This window comes from Geotrypetes seraphini, chromosome 6 (genome assembly GCF_902459505.1).
Source record: "Geotrypetes seraphini chromosome 6, aGeoSer1.1, whole genome shotgun sequence".
Lineage (NCBI taxonomy): Eukaryota > Metazoa > Chordata > Amphibia > Gymnophiona > Dermophiidae > Geotrypetes > Geotrypetes seraphini.
The window spans coordinates 183,426,082-183,438,888 of record NC_047089.1 but is presented as its reverse complement, the minus strand read 5'-3'; the positions used below and the strand labels follow the sequence as shown (position 1 = coordinate 183,438,888).

The following is a 12,807-nucleotide window of genomic DNA, read 5'->3' as shown; positions in this document are numbered from 1 at the left end:
CAGAGAGGGGGAACAGGGTGGAAAGCCTGGCAAGGAGTGTGGGGTTGGGTGCAGAGCCTGGCAGGGAGAATTTGGTTCAGAATGTTTTTTTCTTGTTTTCTTCCTCTAAATTTAGGGTGCATCTTATGGAGCGAAAAATATGGTGGCTGGACTAACAAACTTAGGCTATTCCAATTTCAAGGATTAAGAAGTTTGATGCAAAAAAAAAATTAAAAAAAGACATCATGGGAAGGGTAAAAACACAAGAAAGCACAGTTACTTACCGTAACAGGTGTTATCCAGGGACAGCAGGCAGATATTCCCACACATGGGTGACGTCACCGACGGAGCCCCGCAGCGGACAGCCTCGAAAGCATCTTGCTTGAAGATCTCGAGCTTTCGATTGCTGCATCGCGCATGCGCGCGTGCCTTCCCGCCCAAACTAGGGGGCGCATCTCCTGAGAGGATCCTCAGTTCAGATACCAAGCTAAGAAGCCAACCAGGGGAGGTGGGAGGGTTGTGGGAATATCTGCCTGCTGTCCCTGGATAACACCTGTTACGGTAAGTAACTGTGCTTTATCCCAGGACAAGCAGGCAGCATATTCCCACACATGGGTGACCTCCAAGCTAAATCAAAAGGGAGGAGGGAAGTTGGCAATTTAAGAAAAAAGATTCTGTAACACAGATTGGCCAAAATGGCCATCCCTCCTGGATAAAGTATCCAGACAATAATGAGAAGTAAAAGTGTGAACCGAGGACCAAGTGGCAGCTTTACAAATTTCCTCAATAGGAGTTGATCTGAGGAAAGCAACCGAAGCCGCCATAGCCCTGACTTTATGGCCCGTTACTCGACTCTGTAGAGGAAGACCAGCCTGAGCATAACAGAAAGAAATACACGCAGCCAACCAGTTGGAGATAGTACGCTTCGAAACGGGATGACCCAATCTATTTGGATCAAAAGAAATAAAAAGTTGAGGAGAACTTCTGTGAGGTTGAGTACGTTGAAGATAGAAAGCCAACGTACGTTTACAATCCAAAGTATGCAAAGCCGCCTCACCAGGGTGAGAATGTGGCTTAGGAAAAAATACGGGTAGAACAATAGATTGATTGATATGAAAATCAGACACTACCTTAGGTAAGAATTTGGGATGTGTACGGAGCACCACCTTGTCATGGTGAAAAACAGTAAAAGGTGGATCCGAAACCAAAGCTTGTAACTCACTAACTCGACGAGCTGAAGTGAGAGCAATCAAGAAAACAGTTTTCCAAGTAAGATATCGAAAATGAGCCAAGTCAATAGGTTCAAAAGGAGGTTTCATCAGTTGAGCCAAGACCACATTAAGATCCCATACCACAGGGGGAGGTTTGATCGGTGGATGGAGATTAAAAAGACCTTTCATAAAACGAGAAACTAGAGGATGTGCCGAGAGTGATTTCCCCTCTAAAGGCTGATGAAAAGCAGCAATTGCACTAAGATGAACTCTAATAGATGTGGATTGGAGACCCGACTGGGATAGATGAAGTAAATAATCCAAAACAGAAGCCAAAGAAGAAGAAGTTGGCTGAAGATTATGAGTGGAACACCAAGAAGAAAATCTGGTCCACTTTTGACTATAACATTGACGAGTGGACGGTTTTCTGGAAGCCAGAAAAACATCCTGAACAGACTGAGAAAATTCAGCAGAATCCATCAGGTGGAAAGGAACCATGCTGTCAAATGAAGAGACTGCAGGTTTGGATGAAGTAAGGATCCCTGACTCTGAGTGAGCAGAGAAGGAAAAACTGGCAGAAGAAGAGGTTCCTTGATGCTGAGTTGCAGAAGAAGAGAGAACCAATGTTGTCGGGGCCACCGAGGAGCTATGAGAATCATTGTGGCATGATCCGACTTCAACTTGACAAGAGTTTTGAGAATCAGAGGAAAAGGAGGAAAGGCGTAAAGGAACTGATTCCTCCAGTCTAGTAGAAACGCATCCGCCTCGAGACGAAGAGGGGAGAAGATGCGGGAACAAAACAGAGGAAGTTTGAAGTTGTTGGGTGACGCAAAAAGATCCACCCGAGGAGTCCCCCATCGGTTGAATACTTGACAAAGTGTGGGGGAGTTGATCGTCCATTCGTGAGGTTGAAGCAGACGACTCAATTTGTCTGCAAGGCAATTCTGAATACCCTGAATATAAACGGCTCGAAGAAAGATGTTGTGTGAAATCGCCCAATGCCACAACTTCAGAGCTTCCTGACACAGAGGATGGGAACCCGTTCCCCCCTGTTTGTTGACATAATACATTGCTACTTGATTGTCCGTCCGAACAAGGACTACTTGGTCGTGAAGGATGTGAAGAAAAGCTTTGAGAGCCAGAAATATCGCTCTGAGTTCCAACAGATTGATATGACATCGACGATCTGTGGCCGTCCATAATCCTTGCGTACGGAGACCATCTACGTGGGCTCCCCATGCGTACTCGGACAAATCTGTTGTGAGAACTTTCTGATGAGGAAGATGGTGAAATAGCAAACCTCTGGAAAGATTTGAAGAGAGCATCCACCAGCGGAGAGACTTCTTTAAAGAAGGCGTCACCGTTATATGGCGAGAAGGTGGATCTAGAGCTTGCTGCCATTGGGATGCCAGAGTCCACTGAGGGATGCGAAGATGTAGTCTTGCTAAAGGAGTCACATGTACTGTAGATGCCATGTGACCGAGAAGGACCATCATTTGACGCGCTCTGATAGTTGATAGGGAAGTTACATGATGACAAAGGTTTAAGAGAGTATTCTGTCGATTGAGAGGAAGAAAAGCTCTCATGCGGATGGAATCCAACACCGCCCCAATAAATTGAATCGATTGAGTTGGAACTAACTGAGATTTTGGGAAGTTGATATGAAACCCCAGACTTTGAAGAAAAGAAATAGTCTGAAGGGTCGCTTGCGTAACCCCTGAAAGAGAAGGGGCTTTTATAAGCCAATCGTCGAGGTAAGGAAAAACTTGCAATCCCTGGGCTCGAAGAGCCGCGGCTACCACAACCAGACACTTGGTGAAGACCCGAGGAGAGGTTGCTAGGCCAAATGGAAGAACCTTGTATTGAAGGTGAAGGTTCCCCACCTTGAACCTGAGATATTTGCGAAAATTTGGATGAATAGGAATGTGAGTATAAGCCTCTTTGAGATCCAGTGAGCACATCCAATCCCCTTGATCCATGAGGGAGTACAGGATCGGGAGAGAAAGCATGCAAAATTTTTCTTTGACTAGAAATTTGTTGAGAGCTCGTAGATCCAGAATGGGTCGCAAATCCCCCGTCTTCTTTGGAACCAGGAAATATCTGGAATAAAACCCCTGGTTGCGTTCGGGAGGAGGAATTTCCTCCACTGCTCGAAGGTGAAGAAGAGCTCGAGCCTCCCGAAGAAGAAGAGGGAGTTGCGAGGAACTGGAAAGACACTCTCTTGGAGGGTGATCTGGAGGCACCTGAAGCAGGCGCAGAGAGTATCCCTCTCGGATGATCGTAAGGACCCAAAGGTCCGATGTAATGGTTTCCCAGACAGATGAAAAAAGGGAAAGACGACCTCCGATTGGTAGGGAGGAATTTGGATGCAAAGAGGTTGGAATGCTCATCACTGGACCGTCAAAAAGACGGAGCTGTTTTGGTTGGAGCAGGTGTCTGAGGCTTTTGAGGACGTTGTTGTTGTGGCCGTCTAGGTGGAGGCCTAGAAAAAGCCGGTGTAGACTTCATGGGGTAACGACGAGCTGGAGGTCTGTAAGCTCTAGTCAGAGAAGGTTTTGGTTTCGGACGAATCAGAGAGGCGAAGGAACGCTCATGCTCAGAAAGCCTTTTAGTAGCTGCTTCAATAGAGTCATCAAAGAGCTCAGAACCTTGACACGGCAGGTTTGCTAAACGATCTTGTAAGTTGGGATCCATATCTACAATCCTGAGCCATGCAAGACGTCTCATAGCCACTGCAAATGCCGAGACTCTGGAGGATAGCTCAAAAGCATCGTAAGATGCTTGCAACATGAATAGACGTAACTGAGACAGAGATTGAATAATGTTTTTATATTCAGAAAGGCGTTCTTTGGGCCAGTCTGGGCAAAAAGATGATAACTGCTTCAAAAAATGATTAAAATATGAAGTAAAGACATAGTTATAATTCAAAATTCTATTTGTCATCATAGAATTTTGATAAAGTCTGCGCCCAAACTTGTCCATAGTTCGCCCTTCGCGTCCTGGTGGAACTGTTGCAGACACCTTAGATGGGTGAGCCTTCTTCAGGGAAGATTCCACCACTAGGGATTGATGAGAAAGTTGAGATTTCTCAAACCCTTTACATGGAACAGTACGATACCTAGACTCCAGCTTCGATGGAATAGCTGTCACAGAATAAGGAGTCTCCATGTTACGTAGAAACGTCTGCTTCAGCACCGGTGTCATGGGTAGACGCAAAGTCTCCTTAGGAGGATGAGAAAGTTCCATATCCGCCAGGTATTCAGGCGTGTATTTTGAATCAGAATGTAAATCAATATTAAGAGCCTGTCCCATGTCGAAGACAAATTTAGCAAAAGAAGCAGACTTCGAGGTCGAGGCTTCCTCAGGAGAAAGAGAACGAGAACGATGTGTCACTGAAAAAGATGGAGAAGCCTCGCGTGAATACTGAGATAGAGGCTCAGATTCAAGATGTAAAGTGATGGAAGATGTTCCACTGCCTGTCAGAGGAGGAGTGGCTGAATGTTTCCGCTTAAGGCTCCGAGTCGGAGAAGTGCGCGGAGTACGAGGTTTAGTAAGAGGAGATTTTTCTCGAGACAAATGCCTCGAAGGTGGTGTCCTCGACCTCGAATGCCTCGACGATATTGAAGAGGCAATGGTAGTATGAGCTTTAGAAGTAATATCAGAATGCTTCGAGCTCTTTGTAGAGGTAAGCTTCGAAGATCGAGACCTGTGCTTGGATCGAGGTAATGCTTGTTTAGCTCCATGTTCAGACGAGGAGTCTGACGAGGAAACCCTGGATCGAGACCTGCGACGAGGAGATCGCCGAGAGGGTGCCGATTTATGCTCAGGCTGGTGTTGCGCAGACAGAGTCGAGACCGGTACCAACTGAGCCACTATTGAGGAAATTTGCGTAGTCAGAATTGACTTCAGCATATCCTCAAACATGGGGACGGAGACCAAAGGACTCGGAGTCACAGGAGGTCTCGTGCGTTCCAAGGAGGGCGACCTCGATCGAGAGTATTCCCTGGACTTGGAAGCACGTTTTGAAGGTCTGGAAGACGGAGTCAAACCTGTGGCCCCAGGCTGAATGGAGGTAGACTCTGTCGGCTTCTTAGAGATGGTACCTGAAAAGGAAGCAGGAGACTTACCCCCCAATCCAGGCTTCGAGGACATCGTCGAGGCCTTCGAGGCCGAGGACCCGGAGGTCTTCGAGGCCGAGGCCTGTCGAGGAGGCGAGGTCGAGGTTTTAGTACTCGAGGTTGGACCCGGAGTCGAGGATTTTACAGATGCCTCGACCGAGGCCACAGCTTTTTCAGGCTCCATACGAGGAAAAAGCTCCAAAAATCTGTCGCAGCGGCGTTTAAAAGCACGAGGTTGAAGAGTGAGGCAGCGAATACAATCTTCGGGGCGATGAGTCGACCCGAGACAGATCATACACCGACTATGTGGATCAGTGATGGAAATAGTTCTACCGCACTGATAACACCTTTTAAACCCGGTAACAGGCCGGGACATAGATAGGACAAAGTCCGTGTCGAGAACGGAGAAGAGAGGCCTAGGCCTCAATCTTCCAACCCGACGCTAAAGAAAAACAAAAAGATGTATCTTTTTTTTTTTTTTTTTTTTTTTTAGAAATAAAATATAAGTAGAAATAGAATTACGAACACAGCGACCGAAAACAATAAAGAGTACTCAGCCGCGGTGAAGAGAAGGCACAACGCTACGGGAACCAAGTCGACAAGTCTTCTCGGCTCCGCGGAAAACGTTGAACTGAGGATCCTCTCAGGAGATGCGCCCCCTAGTTTGGGCGGGAAGGCACGCGCGCATGCGCGATGCAGCAATCGAAAGCTCGAGATCTTCAAGCAAGATGCTTTCGAGGCTGTCCGCTGCGGGGCTCCGTCGGTGACGTCACCCATGTGTGGGAATATGCTGCCTGCTTGTCCTGGGATAACAGCATTACCAGTAGAAATAATGGTAACAAGTGACCATTCTATACTACATATGAAGAGATAGAAAATTAAGGACCAATACAGGGAGGCCCCTGTATATGCAGTTTCTGTATTCATGGTTCATAGTTTACCACCGCCTGAGCACCGAGTGCTCCCACCTACCCACCGGACCATGCCTACCCCAGCATACCTTCAAAAAACTTCACTGGTAACAAGTAGCATCTCTTGCCTGCTTCTCATGCCAGACTCAGCTCTCCTCTGAAGTCACATCCTGATTCCGTGAAATGTGAACGTGCCACTCAGGCTGCATGAATGGCTGCTTGAATCATCTCGAAGACCTGGTTGCTGCTGGCTTCTAGCATTTTCACTGGTTAAATTATATTCAACAGCCAGTAGTGGGAACTTGTTCGAGTCGCCTGCTGATGTCAGCTGGAATGCACTATTAAAAACCATCAACTGCCCCTTGGTATTTTTAATTTTCATATTTCTTTTAGATTTTGTAGTGAATTATAAATTTAAAAGCTGGCTTCTAGCATTTTCACTGGTTGTAGTGCTCAGAGACCCTTCAGAATGGCCCCAGAATGTAAGAGTACAGATACTGGTAATGCTTCTAAGCCTAAGAGAAGCCATGATGTTCTTTCCATTAGTGAGAAAGTGAGAATTCTGGATATGATTGAAATTGAAATAGAAACCCCCCCCCCCCAACACATACGCGGAGATTGCCAGGTTGTATAGCAAGAACAAATCTTCCATTTGTGAAGTGACAAAGAAAAACTTTGTGCTTGTTTTTCTGTTGCACCACAAACTGCAAAAGTTACCGCTATAGCATATGAAGTGTTAATGAAGGCAGTTGCGTACCTAGGGTATGTGACACCCGGGACTGATCATTTTTTACATCTCCTTCCAACCCCCCACCCCCAATATATAAAAAATATATTTTAGTCATTTTATTTATTTTTATAGCCTGTCCTTCCCAGAGAGCTCAGAACAGGTTACAGTTTAACATTCAGTGTTACAATATAACACATAGAGTTACAACCTCTCCAACCCCATATCGGTGCTGTGGTGTAAACAAAATAAACAAACAAACAAAAAAAACACGTTTCCTCTCTCTGTTAGGTTGCTGTCTAACACCAGCTCTGGCAGGATACACATTTCAAATCTGAAATATTGTAATCACAAGATAGAAAATAAAATTATGGGATTTTTTTAACCTTTTGTTATCTGGTCATTTTATTATTCAAATCATGTTGGTCCCAGGCTCTGGTTTCTGTTTGTCTTCTGTTAACTCGCTCACCAGGCTCTCCTGCCCATTTGATGTTTTCTTCTTTCCCCATGCTCACCATTCATCTTTCATCTCTGTACCTTCTCTTCCACTGCCATATCCAACATTTCTGTTTCCTTCCCACTGTCAACCATCTCTCTTGCTCTCCCTGCCTGTGCCCTGGGTCATACCTCTCTATTCCCCTCCATGCAGCATCTCTCCCTTCCTCCCATCCATTACCACATGCAACATTTCTTTCTCTATCCCCATGCTAGGGCTTCTCTCTGCCGCATCATCAGTGACATCAACAGTGATGCAGCAGAGGGAAGGTCCCGGCAGCCAGGCCACAAGAAGACTGGTCAGAGTTCTGCCTCCAATGGACAGCCACCACTACCTCTGCTGCTTTAGAAGACAGGCCCGAAGGTATGCCAGTTCTCTCTTTGTCAGCAGCCTTAACTCGCTGCTCTACCAGTGTCGAGCCTTCCTCTCTGTTAGTCCCACCTACTTCCTGCTTCTGTGAAGGCAGGACCCAAGAAGAAAGTCCGATGCTGGCAAAGCAGCGAACTTCCCAGACCATGAAGCTAACCCTGGGAGCACCCCTTCATGGTCTGCACCCAGGACAGACCATCCCCTGCCCCACCCTCCCTTGGTATGCCATGGAATGAAGGTAGAAAAAGCCTTAAATTTCTGGTTGGAAGATATGAATTGAAAGAGGGTGGTACCCACTGACGGAAACGTATTTTGGCAAAAAAAGCCTTAAGCCTATATAAGGACTTTCAAAAGAAAGACAGAACTGAAGAGGAAAACATGCCTTTTACAGCAAGCAGAGGATGGTTGCATAGATTTAGGAACAGATTTACGGTAATCTCAAAAACATTAAAATTGTAGGAGAAGCTGAATCGGCTAATAAGGAAGCAGCTGCTACATTTCCATCCGAATTTTTAAAAATTATCAAGGAGGGAAATTACAATCCTAGACCTGTTTTTGAAAAAAATACCCAAAAGTGCATAACAGGCACCATAATTAAAGCAAGGAAAGATAGACTGACACCAGTACTATGTGGTAAGGCAGCCAGACATATGATAAAGTCTGGTGTTATTAACCGTGCAAAGAATCCTGGCGGACTCAAGAACATAAAAATTTCTGCCCATCTTCTGACAAAATAACTTCAAGGCATGAGGCACAGCAGTGTTGTTCACAGAATGGTTCCACCAATGCTTCTCCTCTGAAGTCAAAGAATATTTGGAGAAAATTAATTTGCCATTAAATGTTCTATTGATAAGCAATCAGAGACTAAGAAAAAGTGGCATAATGGTATAGAAAAAGGTTTTTCAATTGTAATAAAAGAACTTTTAATTGCATCTCAATACCTTGCCCACAAATGTTACAACCTTTTAATTAAGGCTCTCTTTTACTAAGCCGCGGAAGAGGTTACAGCAGATTAGTAAAGGGCATGCAAAGTATTAGGAAGAGCCGACAGTGATTAGTACAACAGAATTGTAAAAGAAATAAGTGAAGTTTGTGCCTATTATGGCATGAAGAAAACCAATCTATTTGGAGACACCATCCCAGAAGACACGATCGAAAAATATTGCTTAGGTTATATTTAAAAAAAGATACGAAGCTGCTAATTCAATGTGTTTTCTCCAGTCAGGTTTATTCAGCCTGGCTTTGGGTTAGGTAACTCTACTTATTATTATCACAGCTCTTATGGATAAATACTAATAAATATAATATTATTTTTATAGTGAAGTGTTCAGACCAATACCCGTGAATTCTGTGTTCTCACCGAACTGGGGTACTTTGGGACCATCATAACACTTCTCTTGTCCCTTTGCCAGCCTCCTTTATATATTTATATCTCTTTCAATGAATCTTATAGTGTATACTTATATAGAACATCAAAATACACTTATCTTGATGATTACTTCTTAAGGTCTGGCCTCTTTCTCCTTAGTATCCAGCTTCGGTGAGGTTAAAGTGCTTAATTCTTAAAGTGCTTGTGCAAATAGTGCTTAAAATTGAACTAAAGCCCGGCCCCCCGACTCGAGTTTCGGGTCCTTCGTCAGGAGGGGTCCCTATTCGGCTTACTTCTTCTGGGTTAGGTAAATCAGAACTATACGTCCGAGTTGAAAAATGGAGCCACCTGTCAACTCTAACGAGCACCTTTAGAGCACACAGTAGTGCAACAACCACTGGGACATGCTCAACAGAGCATCAGCAACTAGACAGCTTGTAAGCGTGACTGGAGATTATTACTATTTTGGCATTTCCAAACAAAAAAACAGTTCGCCTATCTTTGTTCAGGTCCTATCTCAGCTTCGCCTCCTGTATCTCGCTTTACCTGGCCAGTTCCAGCAGCGCATTGCGGCGGTACTGCTCCTCGGGCACGGTGGGCTCACAATTATGTTCATCGAAATAAGAAGCCATAGTCAGATCTTTTGAAAAAAAAGACCGGGTTCACCAGGAAAAAAGAAAACCAGCCTGAGAAGCGTGACGCAGCGCCTCCCCCCACTCAACTTCCGCATTCTACTTCCGGGCCCCTCCGCTTCCCAAGACAACTTAGGGCTGGCGAGCCAATCGGTAAGAATCAGAAGGCGCAGACGCAGAAAGATGGGCGACAAAGGCCTGGGTAACCGCGGCAACAGGGAAGCCTGCAGTCTACCTGATGATTGGTGACAGGAGATCACGTGAGCCAGAGCGAGGCTAGAAAGGCAGATCTCTAGATACTGTAATCTACTTTTTGACAAAGTTCATCATAAGTGAAACTATAGCTAGCGTTTCAGTACATTGTAAATGTGTTCCTTCTTATTTTAATTACTTTAATTATTGCTTTGGTAACACTTGTGAAAATTATTATGCCAAAGAAGTTATCTAAAGGGTTGCACATCTTACTCAAGCTCAACTGAACAGGCAGAGCTAGGCTTCAGTTTGAATGTCAAAGAACCATCCCACTGATAATGAAACATCATGGTCCACATTGCTAACCATGGCATGTAAAATTATACCGTGTTTTCCCCGAAAATAAGACAGTGTCTTATATTAATTTTGGGTCCAAAAAATGCATTAGGGCTTATTTTCAGGGGATGTCTTTTTTTATGTGCAGTGTTCCCCCAATCGTTCATGGTTGGCGGTTCACAGTCCTGGTCATTCGTGGTATTTTCCGACCACGAACTGCCAACGAGAGGGCAGCGGGAGAGGCAGGACAGAGCAGCCGGAGCGCTGCGAGTGCAGGAAATCACTCGCGGTATGCTCCGATCGCCTCTTCCTGCACTAAATCGGGCCTTAGCCAATCAGGCGCTGCTTTGACACACAGCTCCTGATTGGATAAGGCCTGACTTAGTACAGGAAGAGGCAGTCGGAGCATACTGCGAGTGATTTCCTGCACTCGCGGCGCTCTGGCTGCTCTCCTGCTGCCCTCTCCCGCTGCCCTCTTCAGTCTCCCCCATGAAAAACCGTATTCGTGGTTTTTCAAGATTCATAGGGGTTCCCTTACGCTCATCCACCCCAATTCTTCCTCTTTCCTTTCTCCTTCCCCCCGCCCCCCCCCCCACCCATGTGCAGCATCTTTCCTCCCCTCTCACCCATCCCCTTTTGCAGCATCTTTCTATCCCTCTCTCCCATCCCCCTGTGAAGCATAACCCCACCAATCCTCTCACAATGAGACTGACATACCTCCACTCTGAGGCCTCCTAAAGCAGCGGCGGCAGCAGAGCTCTGAATGGGCTGCTTTGTGGTCTTCCCCATCAGGGCTGGGCCTTCCCCCTGCAGCATCTTTCTAACCCTCCCGTCCATCCCCCTGTGCAGCAGAACCCCACTGAACCTCCCACTGTGACACGGCATAGGGAAAGCCGCAGCGGGGAAGACCACAAAGCAGCCTGTTCAGAGTGCTGCAGCCGCCGCTGCTGCCACCGCTGCTATAGGAACCCTCGGAGTGGAGGTATGTCAGGTCTCACCGGGGTGGGGGGTCGCTGAATTGACGAGTCTCATTTTTTCAGCAAATCGGCCAGCACTAGTGTTGGGGAGTGTCAGGGACATTTGGGGGGGGGGCTTTGGGGGTCGATCTTAACTAGGGCTTATTTTTGGGGTAGGGCTTATATTAGGAGCATCTTTAAAAATCATGCTAGGGCTTATTTTCAGGATAGGTCTTATTTTCGGGGAAACAGGATAGTCATCTCCAGGCTGTACCAGGATACCAGCCCTGAATATGGGAATATAAAGCAGCTGCTGGAAGTTATTCAGGTACCATTGCTATTCAAAACTGGTATTCAGATGACCATCTAAATGCATTAAGGTGGGAGCTGAGCCTAAGAAGGATCTTTCAGATACTTGTGAGGTTAGGTACTTTTGGTTTGCTGACAGGATGGTTACTTGATCTTGAGATAATTGTTATAGTGGGTAGTGGTCCCTTTTTCAGAAGGGCCCTGACCTGGCAGCCATTCTGACAAGCTACCGGCTGCTGCTCCGAAGCTTTCCCTCTACCACAATCCACCCCAGAAAGTTGCAGCAGAGAGGGTAGATCACAGCAAAGGAAAAGCTTCAGAGCAGGGGCTGGCAGCTTGTGAGAATGCTGCCATGTCGGGGCCCCTCTGAAAGAGGAAAACTTTGATTCTGAAAGACCGCTAAGGTGAGGGGAATGGAGGAAGATGGACCGAGAAGGGGAAGAAATGTCCGGACCATGGGACATCCAGAGCTATTTTAAATTAGCCCAAGGGATAAGCGAGAGGTGGGTGGAATGCAGACCAGAGATGGGGAGGGACTAGAAAAATAATGAAAGGTGAGAGAAAGTTAGTAGGCAATGGGATGGAGAGAGGGATTTTACAGGGGCTTAGGCAGCTCTCCAGTTTTGGGCCAGGGGTAGACTGTGTGTGAGGAGTAACATATTCTTCCTCTCTCCTTCACTCCCCACCTCCTGCATTGTTTTCCCTCTCCGACTTTCTATTGCCCAGTGTCTCTCTCCTCTCCCTCCTCCCTCCTGTGGCCCAGCATTTCTTTTACTTTTCCCTCCCCCTATCCCACAAGCATCCATTGCAGTTCTACGACATCAGTTCTTTCAAGGCAACCTCGTCTCTTGCCAACCCGGAAGATTTCTGTACTCACAACGCTGCATCCTCTTCCAAAAAGACACAATGGCGCCAAGTCTGGAGCGGTCTCTCTCAAGATAGGGGGATGGCTCTCAGACTTTCTGCAGGCCTGGCCTTAGATATATTCAGACTGCTGTGTTCTGGAAATCATCCAGAATGGTTAAAAGCTGGAATTTGCCGTGCCCTTAACAGACTGGTTTGTGGACTCCCCAGCAGAGTGACCAGAAAAAGCAGACAGGGTGGAGGCCACAGTGAGAAGGTTGTTGGCAATTCAGACCATAGAACCTGTGCTGCCTGAAGGATCTGGCAAATATTCCATATACTTCATTGTGCCAAAGAAA

At 46.3% G+C, this 12,807-nt stretch overlaps 1 protein-coding gene across 2 annotated transcripts in view; it reads right to left on the bottom strand.

Moving 5' to 3' along the window:
- RNF181 (ring finger protein 181) overlaps positions 1-9,957 on the bottom strand; it is a 32,616-nt gene extending 22,659 nt beyond the window's left edge. The window contains exon 1 of one of the 2 annotated variants that reach the window (XM_033949967.1): positions 9,727-9,957. In XM_033949967.1, the coding sequence (XP_033805858.1) occupies positions 9,727-9,812 (86 nt within the window). In that variant the 5' untranslated portion in view covers positions 9,813-9,957. The remainder of the gene's footprint in view (positions 1-9,726) is intronic. The other variant, XM_033949965.1, reaches the window with a different exon arrangement.
- Between the last annotated feature and the right edge of the window lie 2,850 nt (positions 9,958-12,807).